This window comes from Bos taurus, chromosome 21, assembly GCF_002263795.3.
Source record: "Bos taurus isolate L1 Dominette 01449 registration number 42190680 breed Hereford chromosome 21, ARS-UCD2.0, whole genome shotgun sequence".
NCBI classification, from domain to species: domain Eukaryota; kingdom Metazoa; phylum Chordata; class Mammalia; order Artiodactyla; family Bovidae; genus Bos; species Bos taurus.
The window spans coordinates 42,808,007-42,828,014 of record NC_037348.1 but is presented as its reverse complement, the minus strand read 5'-3'; the positions used below and the strand labels follow the sequence as shown (position 1 = coordinate 42,828,014).

Below are 20,008 nucleotides of genomic sequence, written 5' to 3'. Positions count from 1 at the left end.
CACACAAAAATGCCCCCCTGCTTTCCTCATTTCTCTGCATTATCCCCTGAGGTCAGTTTTATTTTAGGTGCTCAGTTCACAAAGTAAAACCAGGAAAGAAATCTGCCCATGTTTAGCCACAAAAATAATAGTTTCAAACCTGTTGTTCTGATTTCCTTCTTGGATGCTTTCTCATCGAGAATTACAGAACTCAGGCTCTAGTTACCGCAGCCACCTTCAGACTTCTGTCTGGAATGGACCTGAGCCCAGAGACCGTCCTTACCTTTAGTTGAACTAGATGCACATCCACATGCTTGCTGTCTGAGTCCTGCTGGACTGAATAGGTTAGGTCTCGGACCCTCTCCGAGGTCATCCGGAGCCAGGTCTCAATCTCAGGTAAGTGGAGGACAATCTTCCAGTCGGCTCCTGTATGCAATGGGGGAGGCTTTTCGTACTGCTGGTCGGGATCCATGCCTCTCATCACCTCTTCTCCTCCACCCTGCTCCACAGTAGGCGTCAAGTTGATGGCCATGGGTGAAGCATCAGTGGCCATGGGATCCAGGTCCTGTGACCTCAGAGGGGAAAGTGTCACACTCATGGTTAACATGGAGAAGTCTAAACCTTACTTCTTTCCAAAACAGCTGAAAGGCAAGAGGAAAGAAGAGAGCAAAAGTCAGACAAGATTGCCAAATAAAGGAATGATACTTCACAGAAGAAACAAGATTTCTAAATTAAGCCAGCTTTCTAAATTAAGAAACCACAGCTCATAACAAAAACAGAAAGAGGTGCTTTGAGTTTCTACCAACTAGACCCAAGATTCAGCATAAAACAGGAACACAAAACTGATGGTATTGCCTACCCCAACATCCATTCTTTTCTTACTCCTTAATAATAAAATCCTAGTTTTCAGTTGTGTATACATTTGCCAAGAATTTAAAACTACATTCCCTGCCTCCATCGGAGCTTGCTGTGGTCATGTGGCTAAGTTCTGACCAATGAAATGCGTGGTTTCTTTTAAGATAAAGTTGATTAGTTTACTAATGATCTAACTATGTCATTTATCTTTTTTCTGTAACCAATTTGACATAAAATAACAGCTCAGGATCTTATACTTTAAACATTTTTAATAGACATTATTTTTAGTTTCAGGAAAAACGTCTACTCGGGGCAATGGGTTCCTTGTCCTTTTCTAAGTCTTTTTCTAGTTCTATGCATTCAAGTCAGTTTATAGCCTCATTTCCCCATAGATGAAAGGCAGCTGATCAAAATATGAAATGTGATTATAATAAAGTAGCTATATTTCTTTATATGCTTAAGATTAACTTAATAACAAAAACAAAATTATTTTACCTATAAACATGGAGAGGGAATAAACAAAAAAGTTCCCAGTTTGACTTGGAATATGTAACATTCCATATAGGAATGAGCACAGGGAATAAAAGGACTTATTGAAATGACAAAAGCCTTAAGAATAAGTTATTCTTATGACATATTATTTCAGAAGCTTTCTAAAGCATACTCCCTCTCCCAATTTCTTGATTTTTAAAATTACATGATAAGGAGGTTTGCAGATGAATTTTTGAAAACAAAGTTATTTGCAAAGAGCAAAATATTATGTTATAAGGTAAGTTTATCACATTGGTACCTGCCTTAGAGAATCGTTTTAGGCTTCAACAGCTTTCCTACACCTGATTGCAAGAGGGAGAAATCCACACCCCATATTTTTAACCACTCTCACATGCAGCCTTTAAAATAACAATAATACTAGACTTGACTGTTTTTAAAAAACTAACAGAATCCTACTCAAATTCTTCCAGAAAATTGCAGAAGAAAAGGTCTCCATCACCCTGATACCAAAACCAGACAAAGATGCCACAAATAAAGAAAACAATAGGCCAGTATCACTAATGAACATAGATGCAAAACTCTTCAACAAAATTCTAGCAAACAGAATCCAGCAACACATTAAAAGGATCATATATAGTGATCAAGTGGGCTTTATCCCAGGGGTGCAAGGATTCTTCAATATACGGAAATCAATCAATGTGACACACCATCTTAACAAATTGAAAGATAAAAACATATAATCACCTCAGTACATGCAGAGAAAGCTTTTGACAAAATTCAATACCCATTTATGATTAAAAAAACCCCAAAACTCCCCAGAAAGTAGGCACAGAAGAAACTACCTCAACATAGTAAAGGCCGTATGTGACAAACCCACAGCAAACATTATTCTCAATGCCAAAAACTTAAAGCATTTCCTCTAAGATCAGGAACAAGACAAGGGTACCCACTCTCACTACTATTACTCAACATAGTTTTGGAAGTCCTAGCCACAGCCATCAGAGAAGAAAAAGAAATAAAAGGAATGCAGATTTATAAAAGACGAAGTAAAACTCTCACTGTTTACAGATGACATAATACTATACATAAAAAGCCTTTAAAAATGCCACTAGAAAATTACTAGAGCTAATCACTTAATATAATTAAGTCATAGGATATAAAAGTAATACACAAAATCCCTTGTATTCATATACACTAACAATGAAAAATCAGAGAGAAATTAAGGAAAAATCAATTAGAAGATATCAAAATTTCACTGAGAGGGATAAAACTCCAGAAGAGTGAGCTTTTTTATGTTCAGTCACTCAGTTGTGTCTGACTCTTTGCAACTCCTTAAACTGTAGCCTACCTGGCTCTTCTGTCCATGTGATTTTCCAGGCAAGAATACTGGAGTGGAAATACTGGAGTGGAGAAGGAAGTGCCATTCCCTTCTCCAGGGGATCTTCCCAACCCAAGGATCCAATCCAGGTCTCCTGTATTGCAGGCAGATTCTTTACCATCTGAGCTACCAGGTAATGTGTATTATTTACACCAGATACGTCAGTAAGACTTTCCAGAGGAATAAATATGGAAGATTCTTCCTTCTGGAAGTTTGCATATTAAGACTGATAACACAGATGTAGTTATATATGTAAAGGACAAATAGAATAGATTAAAACAAATAAAAACATTAAAGAAAAATGTATTAACACCTTATGTGCATCACACACAAGTAACGGGCAAAGAAACCTTATAATCAAGCTGCAAAAGCAAACTTTTCCTGTATCTACCCTGTGACTCAGATGTTAAAGAATCTGCCTGCAATGCAGGAGACCCAGATTCGATCCCTGGGTCAGGAAGATCCCCAGGAGAAGGAAATGGCTACTCACTCCAGTATTCCTGCCTGGAGAATTTCATGAACAGTAAAGCCTGGCAGGCTACTGTCCATGGGGTTGCAAAGAGTCGGACATACTTGAGCCACTAACACTTTTCAAAAAATTTCAACCTGCATGGGATGTTTCTATATTTAATTGATCAAACTGTAAAGAGAATTCCCATAACCCAGTAAAGCAAAGCAATACTTTACTTGAAGTATATTTCAACTTCTGTCTATTTGCTTTCCCTCACATACCAGCTTTGCCCCTGGGGAAGGAATACCGTATGTGTCATAACAGCAGAGCAAGCCCAGGAAGTGGCATAAAATTGATTAATTACTCATTTTCATGGGAACTAATTACAATAAACATTTAATTTTCAATTCCAGTAGTTCACAACTAAATGTACCACCCATGGATAACCACCCTCTATTTCTGATTTTCACAAAATTACATCTGATTTCCAAGATAAATTAGTACTTAAAGGAAAACTGCCTCATATTGTAGAGATCTACAATAACAATCTTCATGTGCATTTTTCCTGCCCTTATCTCAACTACTCAAGCTTGCTTTGCCATCAAATTAATTACTCTATTTGAATGCAAACAAATAGTAGGAAATTCAGCACAACTCTATACATCCTTTCAAATTCTAAGTTTTGTATTTTTCTTTTACAGGGGTTCATGCAATAAGATTCCTTTCCAGTCACAGATAAATTTGAGGGGGCGTGGGAGGAAGTCAATAGACCACAACTTCTGAAGATGCAAATGAAGCACTGATTCAAGTATATACGGATACCTACGCAGTTATAACTCTGGCTCTAAAGCTGTACGAGAGGAGTGATCAACCAGTTTTTTGGAACCCAATGACCTCCTGTTCCCCTCCCCCATCAAATGCTTATCTGTGGTCACCTTTCCAGCATTAGAGATAATACCACCTTTATCCCAGCTGCTGTTAAAAATAACATAGATCAAATCCTTTCCTTTCCACAAATCCATAGAAGATTCAACATTTAAAATGCAAAAGGCAAAAGCTGTAAGGATTTTAAAACTTTAAAAAAAATTTTTTGTGGGAAGGTTTTTCTCACCACACTCTATTTCTCATCCTACAGAAACTGAAGAAACATGCCATGAATTGCTCACTAACAAGGACTGCTGCTGCTCAGGACCTCCCTGACAGTCCACAAGTTTTCAGTCGAAACCTGACGTTAGCAGAATATATTCAACGTGAATAAGACATTTAAATAAGGAGTGTGTTCTTTGACCAAAGTAGGAAGCAAAAAATGCAGCTACACACACATCAAAACTGCCCACGTCTTTCTCCTATCCCTTGTGATTTCTTCTGTTAAATAAAAGAACAGAAAAGCCAGAAATCTGCTGCTGTACTCACTGTAAATGCTTTTGTCCCTAAAGGTCCTTCAGGATTAAGTGCCTGGCTCCTCCTCCTCTCCCCACTCGGGTTCTCTTCTTATAGCCAAACAAGATAAAGGCCCCTATCAGGGCTGCTTCATGCCAGCAGGACACTGGCGAGCCTGTAGAGGACCAGCTTCAAGCACTCTTAGTGCCCTAAATCTCCAGCAGAGAGAGGGCTACTGCACTGTCCCTATTTGGAAGCTAATGTATAAGCTCCAGTCCTGTGCAGTCATAGGCTGGCCTTTTGGGAACAAGCAGTGATAAGGGTGCTGAGAAAAAGGAGGCAGTTGCCAAAACAAGGATCACTATGCAAAAGAGTATTTGGGTGGACAGACCACACCCAGGCATGGTCCAGAAGAATCAAGACCATATGCCCCCAAATCAAGCAGTTTAAAGCAGGATAAATTTTTAAATGTACAAATAAATTAATAGTACTATAGCAACATAACCAGTTGACAAAGTCAATTTGAGCTAAATGCATTCATTCAGGCCCTCTCTCTTTTCTTAGGAAGAAACTGCTCTTCCCCAAACAAGAGCATCTTCATGTTGAAGTTTAAAAGGTGGTCTTATCATCATGTAAATCAACCCCAAACCTAAATACTCACTGTCAATCTTCCTGTACGCTGCTTACTCCCCCCAAAAACAAGTGAGAGACTAAAGCATAAGTCTAGCCAAATTAACAAATCTGCTCACTACAAAGGACATGCTACAAAGCTGAGGTAGAGAAAATTAAGTTAGGCATCACTAAGTGTCCTTTTTTCTTTTGCTTCATTTTTTTGCTTTCGTATTCTCATAATTACCCTTCACAGAACCTATTCATAGAGACACTGAATTTTGAAAGAGGAAAAAAAGTTCCACTGGAATGCTTTGGGTTTTGTCTATGGCTAGCTCTCATGCTTTGACTGCATTAAGGAAAAATAAATGAACTCAAGAGGTGCACCCTATATCCGCTTCCAGGACTCTGGAATTGGGCTCTGCAAAGAAAACACAAAACAAGCTTAATAAATGGCTTAATTAAATGTCTCGGCCTACCCAGATGAATGAGGCTCTAATTCATCAGCTAGTTTTAAATCTTGCTGCCTGTCTACCTCCCCAGCCTCTTGTGAGGTCAAGGATCGGGAAACTTTAAGTGGCTTTAAGTTCTTTAAGAGGAGAGCCAAAGAATTCCTACAGAATATTGTTAAATTTGTACTTAGGGGGAAAAAGAGTGCCTTTTGTAAGATGTTCCTCAGGAAGTTTCCGTCATTACCCACTCCTCCTTTATCTTGGCCCTCCTCTCCCAGCCCCAAGCCCTCCAGCACTCATTTGGGTAACACTGTTTAGTGAGATCAGTGTGGTAACCTCAGATTAGGCTCACTTTCTAATCCTCCTACGTAACAGAGCAGCCTAAAAATGGATATCAGTGAGAAGAAACTCAAGCTTCAAGTACACAGGCTTAAGGAGTAGGGAGCGGGATGAATACAGCCTGTAAATAGTGGGGCCCAGACAGATTTCTATAATTTAAAAGACCTTCTTGGTGTTATCACTGATGTTCTCCCCCATCCTTTTCCCCTTTGATATATCCTTTGTGTATGGCTGCCCCTCAAGCAAATGGCTGATTACTTCCTACTAATCACACAGACCATGAGCCCTCTCCTGAGTCACTTCTCAATCACTGCTAACTCCCTCACCCAGAGCATGGGGTCTTGTGTCAGCCATAATACACTTCATCAATCATCTTCCTTGCTTAACCCTTCCTCCCGCCCTGCCCCCACCCACCTCCTATTATTAGATCCTCTTCCTGTGGCATAGACACCCAGACTGACTCAGTTAGTCATCACACCTCCCGTGAATTCCTTCCCTCACTGCAGCGGTCAGTTCCTGTCACTCAGAGATTTGGTTGGCTACTTCACTCCACTTGGGGTGGGGTAAGGAGCACTAACGCTCATCAGCTGCGAATAGTGCCCACAGTCATGAATTTGTGGATCTGAACTCAGGGATGCTAATGAGTATTCATATTTCTTACCCCCACCCCAGGTGCTAATAATCACCTTTAAGCATTAGGCAGCCATCTTTCTGTTTTTCAAGAAATTGTCCTGGGAAGAACTGGATATGTAAAACTAACACATAATTGATATAGTCATTACTTTTGTCAATGCTGTTAATACAAAGAAAATGAAACAAGATTTATATCAAACCAAATGACATTACTGAGAATCAACTATATATAAAGCACTACGTGTGTATATAACTCATCAGATTTACTTTCAAGGAAATTATAATTAATGGAGACAATTTCCCTCCCTCCAGTCTCCCCTTAGACACACACACACACGTGCACACACACTCATCTACTAATACCCTTAACATAGGCAGAATGTGGGCAAACAAAGCCCTGTGGGGGCCCTGTGGGGTGGCATTAGTCCTGGATAGAGGAAAGATAAGGAAGAACCTGAAGAGGGAAACATTTGAGATAGGCTTGTAAAAGTGGGTGTGATTTAGATGGGCAAAAATACAAGGGGAGATGGGGAAAGAATTCCACCCTAGGGGAAATACTTGGACAAAGACACCTCAACATCAAGAATTGGGGAGAATCAGCAAATAATTCAGTGTTGAGAGGAATTGGGAGCTTGATGGAATGGGAACCAGAAACAGATAAGACTACAAGGTAAGCTCCAGCCGTGTTATAAGAACACTTTGAACACCATACAATGGAGTTTGGAATGAATCTCACAGGGATCAGGAACTCTGAAAAGATTACAAAAGAAGAGAGAGAGAATTACAGTTGTGTGCTAGAATGAGACAGGAAAAATCAATATACAAACTCTTATTTACCAAGAAAATTAAATGAGAAAGAAGCATTATGAGGGAATCAACATCTTTTCCAGGCAAACTTCATCAATATAAAATGTAATATTAAAAATTTCTTTATACCCCATAAAAATCAGAAAGAGAGACTGATTGAGACAGAAAGCTACAAGTCTAACTTTTAGATCAGAGTGATTAAAGGAGTTCTGTGCTCTGTTCTACCTACTCCATTAAATATAAAAGAGTTCCCCATTTTTAGCTCTCTATTAACCCTAGCATCATATATCTGAAGTGGAAAAATTTGGGGGATCATTTCATGCAATGTTTTACTTTTTTCTTATTATAAAATTTTTTAACTAATTAAAAAGTAACAGTAATTCAAACATTATAAAAATAGATAATATTGAAGTTAAATCTCCTCCTCTATCCCAATATTCTCATCCCCAATCAATAAGTGATAAGAGGCTATTTATCTTTTGTGTCCTCAATATATAAAGTAGAAAGGAAATGAACCCTAAAAGAAAAGTTGTCTTTAAAGATTCTGAAGCCTAAATTAGTCAGTTATCTCTATTAATGAAGCAATATAGAAATGTTTGCTAATTTAGTGTTTATTTACCAGGTACTAGTATGAATTCTACAAAAAGTTGTCACTGACAAACTGAAATAATGCTGGGCAATTTCTGCAAAGAAACAGCCAACTGAATATATGTATCTAATTTGGCTCCTTCTAAGGCAATGGCACCCCACTCCAGTACTCCTGCCTGGAAAATCCCATGGACGGAGGAGCCTGGAAGGCAGCAGTCCATGGGGTCGCTGAGGGTCGGACATGAATGAGCGACTTCACTTTCACTTTTCACTTTCATGCATTGGAGAAGGAAATGGCAACCCACTCCAGTGTTCTTGCCTGGAGAATCCCAGGGACAGGGGAGCCTGGTGGGCTGCCGTCTCTGGGGTCGCACAGAGTTGGACACGACTGAAGCGACTTAGCAGCAGCAGAAACCTCTAACACTACTGCAGTGGGGTTTTGGTTTGAAATTTAAGTATAAACACTCAAGAATGGGAGGAAAAACAGTAATATTTTTAGCAGCTGAAAATCAAATGAATAAATGATAAATGCCTCAGCCAACCCAAGAAAACAAAATCCTAAACCAGTGGCACAGAGAGTAAAGAACAAACCTGATTTTACCGTAGAATTCTTTAAGTATTTTGAAATTGGTGGAGCCAAGATACCTCTGGCATTGGGGATGGAAAAGTATTTAGTGAAAAATTAACTTTACCCAAGAAAAGTCTGGCCTTTGTTCCAACTCCTGAGAGGTAGCCTCTAAACTTCTAGAATTCCCTGAGCGATAGGATTATTTTTGTTGTTCATGGTGGGCCCTCAGACAACACCTGATAGTCTACACTAACAAGGTGATGCATGATGGGAGCTAACCACACAGAAAGACCATTAATGCAATTAGAGGGTTGGGGCCTTGAGCAACCATATGGGCAATCATTCATGCCTAAGTAATGAAGGCCCAACAAGAATTATCAACACTGAAGCCCAAGCACACTTCCCAAGTGGGCGATACTCCGTGAGTACGGTTATACACCAAGCACAAGAGGTAATGCATCCCTAAGGACATGGATGCTTTGTATTTGGAAATTTCCCAGTCCCAGATTCCACCCTATGTTTCTTCCTTTGGCTGGTTCTGATTTGCACCTTTCTGCTAGAATAAAACTAAAATCATAAGTATAGTGCTTTCCTGAGTTCTGTGAGTTGATCTATCGAATTATACAATCTAAAGGAGTCTGTGAGAATCTCCAAATTTATCATTATCTGGTCTGAGTGAGGACAGTCCTGGGGACCCCAGAACCCACAGCTCATGTCAGAAATCTTGGGCAAACTAGACAGTCTTGAAGAACTGTACCCTTAACCTCAAGTTTCGCCTAACTGTGGGTAATGGAGCAATGCTATGTTGAGAAGATTAATTCTGATTGAAAAATGTTTAGAGACATTAGAATTTTAGGTCTTTCCTTACTCTGTGTTGCTGGGTAGTTGCACTCACTCCAGTTCTAGATGTTTATTCTTCAGAAAGAATCAAAGGATCTCTGGACTTAGGGGCTCTGGGCAGTTGAATATAGCAGTACCTTGAAAATAGGGGAATTGAGTTAACAGGCATTTGGAGTGCTGAGACCCCGAGTCCTCCTCAGCAACTTGACTCTCCAAAGCCTTCATCCTCCATTTAGGAGACTAGAGACACCTCCCCCACCCCCACAAGTAGATTTGATCAGTCCAAGAAGATACAATAAAAAATCTGGCACATCCAGATCACCATACAATGACATTCAGGCCTACCCACACATTCTGAGATTCAATCAGCTTTCTAGTCTCCTACTCCTAAATATGATCAGGCAGTTAAGGACTAGCAGAAATTAAGGAAAAACTTAAATTTGGATAACAGTCCCAAAGGAAGCAAATAAAAAACTTCAACCTGGAGGAAACAGACTATGCGAGGAGAAGATGATTTGGTTAAAAATAAAAATTATCAGAGATAAGATATCGTATCCATTAACAAGAACAGAATTTTATTTTAAAAAATGTATAGAAAAAAGAAAAATTTGGAAAAATAAAAACATGATAGCAGAAAGAGAAATCTTAATATAATGGCTGGAAATAAAGTTGAGGAAATCTCACAGAAAGTAAAGCAAAAGATAAATAGACAGAAATTAGGAGAGGAAGATAATCAGGGACCAATTTAAGAGGTCCAAGAATAGGAGTCCCTGAAGATGAAATGAAAAAGAAAGGAAAATATCATTAATAAAATCTTACAAGAAAATGAAGGACATGAGTAAGAAGACCCACTCAGTGTATGAAAATAGACACACAATAGGACACTTTATTGAAATCCAGAAAACTAGGAAAATAAGATTTGGGTTAAATGTAGAGGCATAGACAAAGAATTATAAATTAGATTAATTTAGATCCTAATAGTAACTATGATATTGTGATTTATAGTAAGAATATCTATTTTGTCTTTATCCCCATTTCTGGCATAGAGTTCCTAAAACTCTGGGAATGTCCAAAGCACAACAGCAAAGATATCATCTTTCGTTATAATATTTGTTCTTTTGTCCTTCTTCCTGAACTAGCTCCAGAGCCATAATGGTGAAAGGAGTGTCTTGTTATTCTTAAAAGTCCCTTTCAACCACACCTGAATTTACGTTAATGAGGTAACTTTCAGAAAGGATGAGGGCTGATTGCCAGGGAAACCAACCAGATTAAGACAGTGGAACTTTTGCCCCCCCCCCAACTTCTAAGGGGGAGAGAGGGGCTAGAGGTTGAATCAAACACTAACGCCTATGATTTAATTAATCATGACTGTGCAATAAAGCTCCATAAAAACCCAAAAGGACAGGCTTTGGAGAGCCACCAGATTGGTGAACAAGAATGCATCCACAGGCTAGGTGGCTGGTACATCCCAAACTCCACGGAGACAGAAGCTCCTGTGCTCAGGACCCTCTGGACTTTGCCCTGTGTATCTCTTTATCTGGCTGTTCACTCGTATTCTTCAATAACCTTTGTGACAAAATGATAATATAATAAGTAACCTGTTTTCCTCAGTTCTGTGAGTGGTTCTAACTAATTAACCTGAGGAAGGGATTGTCTTATAGCCAGTCAGTCAGATGCACAGGAAGACAATATGGATTTGGAACTGGCACCTGAAGTGAGTAGCAAGAAGGGGACAGTCCTGTGGGCTGAGCCCTTAACATGTGGAATCTGATACTATTTTCAGGCAGACAATGCCAGCACTAAGTTAAATTACAAGACACCCAGCTGATATCACTGAGTTGTTTTGTGTGGTAAAAACCACACACTCAGCAATGCCAAAAGTGAAGAAGATTATTGAGAATGGAAGAGACAGGCAGAAGTGAGTTTTTCCATAATAGCAACATTGGAGACTAGAAGACAATTATTTTCCTCAAGAAGAAAAAAGAACTCTAGCATATAATGGGATACCGAGAATAAAACAGTTTGATAAAAAAAAAAATCAAATGTGAGGACACGATAAGAGACTAGTCTCTTCACATTTAAGTTCACAAGAAAAGAAACCTCCCACACACTTTTCTCAAGAGATAACCAGTCTCTTTGGTAGGTACTCCACCAAAACAAAGAGGTAACCAAGGAAGAGGAAGTTAAAGGATGCAACAAACAGGAAACCTATCACCCCAGGGTGGTAAAGAGGAGAAATTTAAGGATGCCAGCCATATACCAGGGCAAGGAAGGCATCCAATCCAGATTGGACCAGGTCAGAAGGCTCTCAAAAAGACTTCTCCAAACAGATGACAATGAAAGAAAACCTGTGCAAATGAACACAATAAGAAGAGATTTGTCGATCTAGCGGAGCACTGGAGATTGAATTAGAGACACAGAAAACTAAGCAAATAATAACAATAAACTCTAGAAAAAAAATAAAAGGTGTATAAAATAGAATAGGAATTATATTATTCTATGTGGTTTAGCTAAAAATTGCATTTACATATTCTTAATAATAACACTAAATGTTGATGTAATCCAAGTCACAACATGTTTTTGCAGGAAGAACTGGGGGTAAGAATTGTGTGTGTGCACCCATGGGCATGTGTGCCCCTGTGAGAGAAAGTAAGAGAGAGGGATGGAATGGGGAAACAAGCTAAATAAATTCTTATCTTTCATAGTGAGAAGTCAATAGATAAAAATAAGAGAAAAATACTCGGGAAGTAGTCATGCCATTCTATTGTTCTAAGACAAAGGTACTTACCAAAGAATCAGCTGACAGATGAAAATGGTTGCCTCTAAGAATTGGAAATGGAAAAGAAAGTCTAGAGGCTGCTGTTTATCCAAAATCCCCAAGCTACTTGACTCTAAACTATTTGTGTATAAGCATACAAATTTAAAATACCTAGATTAAAAAATAAAAGTGTTTCTTAATTGCAGGACAGGGGTTTAATAGACTCAGGTACATTGAGAATTTCCAAATAAGGAATAGGAATATATGACTTATTTGACTATGAAAATGATTACTTTTGTTTGCTTGTTTCGGGTAGAGAATGGCACAATACTGGACGGGGCACTCAGTAACCATGCTAAGTTTAAATCTGTGCCTACCCACCTGTTAGAACACCCTATTTTAAAAGACAAAATGCTTATTGTGACTCAGTTCAATAATAAGGTTGTATTTGTTTCATTCAAATAATTCCTTTAAGAAGTAAGTGCTTCCTATAACTAAACCTTATCTCATGATGAAAGCCACGATTAAGGGACCAAGCTGAAAATAAGGTTATTTCATTATTTGTTCCACGAGTAGATATGTTCTAGAGTGAATAACTATTATTTCTGACGACAACTGAATCAGACTAAAATACAAAATCATGAACTGAAGCCAGATCTTTCAACTAATATTACATTTGTTAGTACCATTCATGCTGCAACCTGAGAACACATCAAACAACTACCCCACAGTACTATTCTTTCATCAACAGAAGGCATTTTACAGGTGATGAACTCTCATAAAGACCAGGATTTTCAAAAGCATTATTTCCTATTCATTATTATTTCCTATTCACCCTAACTTCCCAGACATGCAAAAAAGATTTTCTCTAGAAGATTCTAATGTCAGATTTAAAAATACTAATGGAGACAGTAAGAGCTCTTAATATTTAATGGTCTGATGTGATCACAGATTCTCTCTCTGAATGTTCTTTAATACAGAAAGAATAATTAAAGGTCTGGTATTATATCTGCTTTTCAAAGAAACAATTTCAGCAAGGTAAAATTTTTTCAAATATTTTACAATGGTTTTGCTTAAAATGAATCAAGTTTATTAAATACTGTTAAGTATTTCTGTCCATCCAGTCATCTAAATTGAAGATTGGTATCCCTGATAAAGTATGACTTGCTCCAACATGAACTGTTGCTTTAAAAAATAATTCCTAGAATAAATAAAAGTTCTACACTATGGACCTGCAAAGAAAAATAAAATATATATATTTCTAGTAAAAAAGAGATAGATAGAACAAAAATAAATATGGGCTTGTACTATGTATGGGTAGGCAATAAAAGCATAGGGCATGGACAAGCTTAAGCTTTTTTCTTAATGAATTATTCATTCTCTTGCTTAAGGAAATAAATAGCAATAATAGAAAGTGCTGAGTAACAGCTAATGGCTTAAAAGCCTCTAAAAAGAACGTGGCAGATCCTTTAAGGACTCTAGAAACTTAGATTGAATACTACCAGATGCTCTGTCAGATATTCCCTTCAGCAAACAGGAAAAAAATATTTTATCTTTTAATGTAGGTTGTCTCCTCTAAATCCCAGGGAGTACAAGGGACAAAATGCTGAATATTATAACAGATCAACCTATACTGTCTCCCAACTGCTTGAGAGCTAAAGCCTAATAAGTTGAAAGCAAAAACCCTCCAGCCCTTAGATTTTATCACTTACCACTAACAAAGTTTAGCTGTGCTGTGGGAAGAGAGCAGCAGGTTCCCAGAGAGGTCATCATTTCCAAACCTTTCACTTCTTGCTCTCCTTAGTAAGTCGTGGATAAGACTTTATCATCAAGCACATGAGAATCTGGCAGTCATCCAAGACCCCAGGGTCATCCAGATGCTTTAAAGCCAACTAAGCGTTTTATTTTAATTTTTCCTATCTTTCCTTCTTAGCAACAGTTAAAATTGATAGGACACTCCTAAACAGTTGTTTCTTCTCCATCAAGCTCAGAAAATCATCTTTGTATAATTTTTCAATTAAGACTTCACAATCATATCATACATCACATGACACAGCTATTTTGGGTCTTACTTAGTCATTTACAGCTAAATACAAATGAATCTCAGACATATTATGCCTGTCACAGCTTCTGTTCATTGTGCCCTTTGCCCAGATCCTGTCATCATTAACAGTTCCCTATGAGTCATTGATTTGGATACTAACGTCTTTTGAATGAATTTCTTCAACAAGAAATGTTACTTCATAGGTTTGAAAATGAACAATCCAGAATATGTCATCAATACAGCTGACAACTTTTAGAACAAGAGTATTTGGAATGACCTTTAATTAAACTAGTCTCTCTAATGTGGGAATTTTATTTCATTTTTAAATAATGTAAAACACAAACATCTGAGAGAATATGGCTTTTCTCAGCTTCCATCATAATGTGCAAAGTAACATGAAGGAAACAGATTTAGACAGATTTATAAGAAAGCAGAGGAATATTTTGGCCTGACAGTTTTATGTATACCACAGTTTAAGGGAAAAAAGGTATTTAATGGGCATCTCACTTTGACACTTTCTTGGTGCTGTGAAAAACCAGTGAGGCAACACTTGTTGACCCTCCCCCTTCCAGGAACTTCAGGCCCAGGAAAGGAAGAACTAGCAGTTTCTGTGTGGACTTACTTCTCAACTGAACTATAAAGAGAAAAGGTTGGAGAAAAACTGCTCTGAACATAAAGAATAAGTCTGTACTATTTTTCCATTTTTTACCAGCTTTACTGAGATATAACTGACATATAAAATTGTATACACTTAAGTGTATGTGAGGGCTTCCCTTCTGGCTCAGACAGTAAAGAATCTGCCTGCAATACAGGAGACCTGGGTTTGATCCCTGGGTTGGGAAGATCCCCTGGAGAAGAGAATGGTTACCCACTCCAGTATTCTTGCCTGGAGAATTCCATGGACAGAGGAGCCTGGTGGGCTACAGTCCATGGGTCACAAAGAGGCGGACACGATTGAGTGACCAAGCATGCACACAAGCGTATGTGATGATTTGACATACAAGTATTGCAAAAGGATAACCACATAAGGTTAGTTAATACACCCATCAACTCATATAATTACAATTTTGTGTATGTGTGGTGAGATCACTTAAGATATATTAGTATTAAATATAGTCACAATACTGTCCATTAGATTCCCAGAACTTAATCATCTTATACCTGGAAGATAGTGCCTCTAACAGCCACATTCTACTTTCCATTTCTGTGAGCTTGGCTTATTTCAGATTCCACATACAAGTAAAACCATACAGTATTTCCCTTTCTCTGTCTGACTTTTATCACTTAGCTCTCAGGTCAATCCACGTTGTCACAAACAGTAGGGTTTCCTTCCTCTTATGGATTATATATATATACATATATATACATACATACACATACACACATTCATGTCACATTATATTTATCCATTCATCTCTTGATGAACACAGATTTTTCCCATGTCTTAGATATTGTGACCAATGCTGCAATAAACTTGAGGATAGATATCTCTTCAAGACAGTGATTTCATTTTCTCTGGATACATACTCAGAACTGGGATTGCTGGATCACATAGTAGTTCTGTTTTTTGAGGAACCTCCATACTGTTTTTCACAGCAGCTACACCAATTTACATTCCCATCAATAGTGCACAACAGTTGCCTTTTCTCCACATCCTCACCAGCATTTGCTGTCACTTGTCTCTTTGAGAATAGTTATTCTAATAAGTGTGAGGTGATAGCTCATCGTGGTCTTGATTTGTATTTCCCTGATGATTACTAACATAGAGCAACTTTTCTTATACCTGTTGGCCATTTGTGTATCTTCTTTGGAAAAATATCTACTCACGTTCTCTGCCCATTTTTAAACGGGATTATTCAGGGGGGTTGCTATTGAGCTGTATAAGTTTCTTATATATTTGAGATGTTAACTCCTTATCTAATATATGGTGTGCAAATATTTTCTCCTATTCCATATACTACAAAAACTTTTTCCCAGTTGAGTATTCTTGACTGCCTTGTCAAATATGACTCAACTCTGCCCTCCAGCGAGTAAGCACCAGCCCCACCTCCCCCACAGGCCATGTACACGGCTTCAGGGGGCCCTAGCTCCACCCTCCAGCAGGTCCACACCAAGTCCTATCCCCTCAGGGCTGCGTGACCAGCCACAGGGGGACCCAGCCCCACTCATCAGCAGGCCAGCAGCAGCTCCATGCCCCCCTCACCAGATGACACAGCCCACTGCACAGGAAGCCTACCCCACCCTCCAGCGGCACTGAAGTCACCACATGAGGCATGACCCTGCCGCCAATAAGACCAGGGGCCAGCCTGATCTCCCAAAGCACCCACTGTAATCAGCTCCAGCACAACAGAAGGGAAACACATCCCACATTGATGGCAACCCCAGAGTGTACAGCTCTGGTGACCAGAGGGGAGGGTTTCTGGGCCCCAAAGCACACTTCCTCCATAAGGCCACTTCTCCAAGATTGAGAAACGTAACCACTCTACCCAACACACTGAAATAAACACAGAGAACTGGGCAAAATGAGGAGATGGACAACTATGTTCCAAACAAAGAAATGAGGCCTAACCTCAGAAAAACAACCAAATGAAGTGGAGATAAGCAATCTTTAAGATGATTATTTTTATTTATTTGTCAGGCAAATTATAGATCTTCATTTCTTTGTGGTTGGAGTTTCATTATTTTTATTTGGTCATGTTGTATATTGCCTGACACTTCATGATCCATGCAACTTTACCTTGGTTTTTGTACATTTGAAGGAGCAAGCACCTCTTTCAGTCTTTATAGTTTGATTTCAGTAAGAACAGATCTTCTCCTGTCTATTCCTCCAGTTGGTGGAATAACCTATAGAATCACAGTTATGTTGGGCTAGAGCTGGTTATGAGGTTTTTGCTGGGTATGCAGTGAGATCCATGGTCAGTGGGCTTATTATCAGGGTTTCAGGTGGATGTGGATAATGCCTGGTGCCTCTAGTACCTTATTCAGTAAGTATATTGAGTAAGTAGTGCTCAGACAACTGTTCACTTCTGAATCCACAGTGGGGTCTTCAGACAGTGAACCTATTACAGGTGTGTGGCAGGTGTGGTCTCTAGGAAGATTGCCACCTGGTCATTGGATGGGTCCCTATGTGGGCAGGACCTATCGTGAACCTCGGCTGAGAGGGGCCAAAAGTAAGCCCCAGGACTGTTTCAGTTTCCAGAGCCAAAACTGAACTCGGCAGACCTGTCTCTGCAAGCATAGATAAGTCTTCCACCAGGTCCCTGAGCAAGCTGCTCTGATCCCTGACTGTGAGTAGAGGCACTAAAGCCAAGTATAGGACCCTTTTAGGATCTCCAAGAGTTTGGACAACAGGGCCTGCTGCCTGATCTCCATGCCGGCAAAACTGCTGGCAGACTGTAAAGGCACTAGAGTAAAGGGTCCTTTCAGGATCTCCAAGGGCACACATGGGAGTGTCTCCTGTGCTGGGACCCTAGAGCCCCAGGACTGTCAGCAGACTGGCAGACTGTGGCTGTGAGGAAGCTAAAGCCATGTATAGGGCCTTTTCAAGGTCTCCTACGATCCATATGAGAGTTTCTCCTGCCAGGTTCCTATGCCAACAGGCTTGCTCTTGGATTGCGGCTGGCATAGGACTAATACCTAGTCTAAGGCCCTTCAAGGATCTCCAGGGAACAGATGAGAGTATCTCATACCTCATCAAGTCTCTGTACTTTTAAACTAGTTTCTGAGTCTATTGTTGTTAAGTCGCTCAGTCTGTCCAACTCTTTGTGACCTCACGGACTGCAGCACACCAGGCTCCCCGTTCTTCATAGTCTCCCAGAGTTGGTTCAAACTCACGTCCATTGAGTTGATGATACCATCCAACTATCTTCTGTCACCCTTTCTCCTCCTGCCCTCAATCTTTCCCAGCATCAGGGTCTTTTTTAATGAGCTGGCTCTTCACATCAGGTGGCCAAAGTATTGGAACTTCAGCACCAGTCCTTGCAATGAATATTCAGGACTGATTTCTTTTAGGATTGACTAGTTTGATCTCCTTGCAGTCCAAGGGATCCTCAATAGTCTTCTCCAGCACCACAGTTTAAAAACTTCAATTCTTTGGCACTCAGCCTTCTCTCTGGTCCAACTCTCACATATGTACATAACTACTGGAAAAACCACAGCTTTAATTATATGGACCTTTGTTGGCAAAGTGATATCTCCGCTTTTTAATATGCTGCTTAGGTTTGTCATTGCTTTCCCTCCAAGGAACAAGCATCTTTTGATTTTGTGGCTGTAGTCACTCTCTGTAGTGATTTTGGACCCAAAGAAAATAAAATCTGTCACTACTTCCACTTTTTCCCCCTTCTATTTGTCATGAAGTGATAGGACCAGATATCATGATCTTCGTTTTTTAAGGTGGAATTTTAAGCCAACTTTTTTCACTCTTCTCTTTCACTGTAATCAAGAGGCTCTTTACAGAAAGAATAATTAAACGTCTGTCACTTTCTACTATAGGAATGGTATCATCTGCATATCTGAGGTTGTTGGCATTTCTCCCGGTAATCTTGATTCCAACCTGTGATTCATCCAGCTCAACGTTTCACATGATATACTCTGCATAGAAGTGAAATAAACACGGTGACAATATGCAGCCTTGATGTATACCTTTCCCAACTTTGAATCAGTCAGTTTCATGTAAGGTTCTAACTGCTGCTTCTTGACCTGCACACAGGTTTCTCAGGAGGCAGGTAAAGTGGTGTGGTACTCCCATCTCTTTAAGAATTTTCCACAATTTGTTGTGATCCATCCACACGGTCAAAGGCTTTAGCACGGTCAATGAAGCAGATGTTTTTTTCTGGAATTCCCTTGCTTTCTCTATGATTCATCAGATGTTTGCAATTTGATCTCCGGTTCCTCTGCCTTTTCTAAACCGATCTTACACGTCTGGAAGTTTTTGGTTCACATACCACTGCAGTCTAGCTTGAAGGATTTTGAGCATTACCTTGCTAGCACGTGAAAAGAGTGCAACTGTACAGTAGCTTGAACATTCTATGGCCCCAGGGCCATAGAATTGTCCTTTGGCAGGGGTACCATACCCTAAACTGAAGAATTTTAAGCTTATATTTATATTTAATATACTTATATTAAATAATACACTTATTTAATATTTAGATCTCATCTATTCCACTCAGATCTCAAAATCCTATCAGCATGACCTTAACTTCAGTCAGGAGATTGGAATCTGATCAGATCTGAAGGAAAGACTGAAAGATATTATTGAGGGAGGTTAGTTCATCAGTAAATATCACTCTATAGCAGGATTCTTCTACCTTGCTATTATTTACATTTTGGGCCAGATAATCCTTTATTATGGCTTCCCAGGTGGTACAGTGGTAAAGAATCTGCCTGCCAATGCAGGAGACACAGGAGACATGGGTTCAATCCCTGGGTTGGGAAGATTCCCAGGAGAAGCAAATGGCAACTCAATCTGGTATTCTTGCCTGGAAAACCCATAATCAGAGAAGCCTGGCGGGCTGCAAACTCCTTGGGGGTTGCAAACAGTAGGACATGACTTAGCAACTGAGCACAGCACAATATTGTATAATAAAGAGCTGACTTGTGCATTGTAGCATGTTCACCACCCGATGCCAGTAGCACTTCCACCTGTCCAGTGACGACAATCAAAATGTCTTTCAGTTCAGTTCAGTTCAGTTCAGTCACTCAGTCATGTCCGACTCTTTGTGACCCCATGAATCGCAGCACACCAGGCCTCCCTGTCCATCACCAACTCCCAGAGTTCACTCAGACTCACGTCCATCGAGTCAGTGATGCCATCCAGCCATCTCATCCTCTGTCGTC

The 20,008-nt window shown here is 39.5% G+C and overlaps 1 protein-coding gene across 3 annotated transcripts in view; it reads right to left on the bottom strand.

The window, feature by feature from the left end:
• The window catches only part of AKAP6 (A-kinase anchoring protein 6), a 500,589-nt gene that overhangs the window by 387,325 nt on the left and 93,256 nt on the right, over window positions 1-20,008 (bottom strand). Inside the window, exons 1-2 of one of the 3 annotated variants that reach the window (XM_010817158.4) lie at window positions 13,842-14,066; window positions 263-620 (exon numbers count right to left, since the gene is read on the bottom strand). In XM_010817158.4, the coding sequence (XP_010815460.1) occupies window positions 263-586 (324 nt within the window). In that variant the 5' untranslated portion in view covers window positions 587-620; window positions 13,842-14,066. Of the gene's footprint in view, window positions 1-262; window positions 621-4,568; window positions 4,614-13,841; window positions 14,067-20,008 lie in introns of those variants that run through there. The other 2 variants (XM_059879132.1, NM_001192923.3) reach the window with 2 other exon arrangements.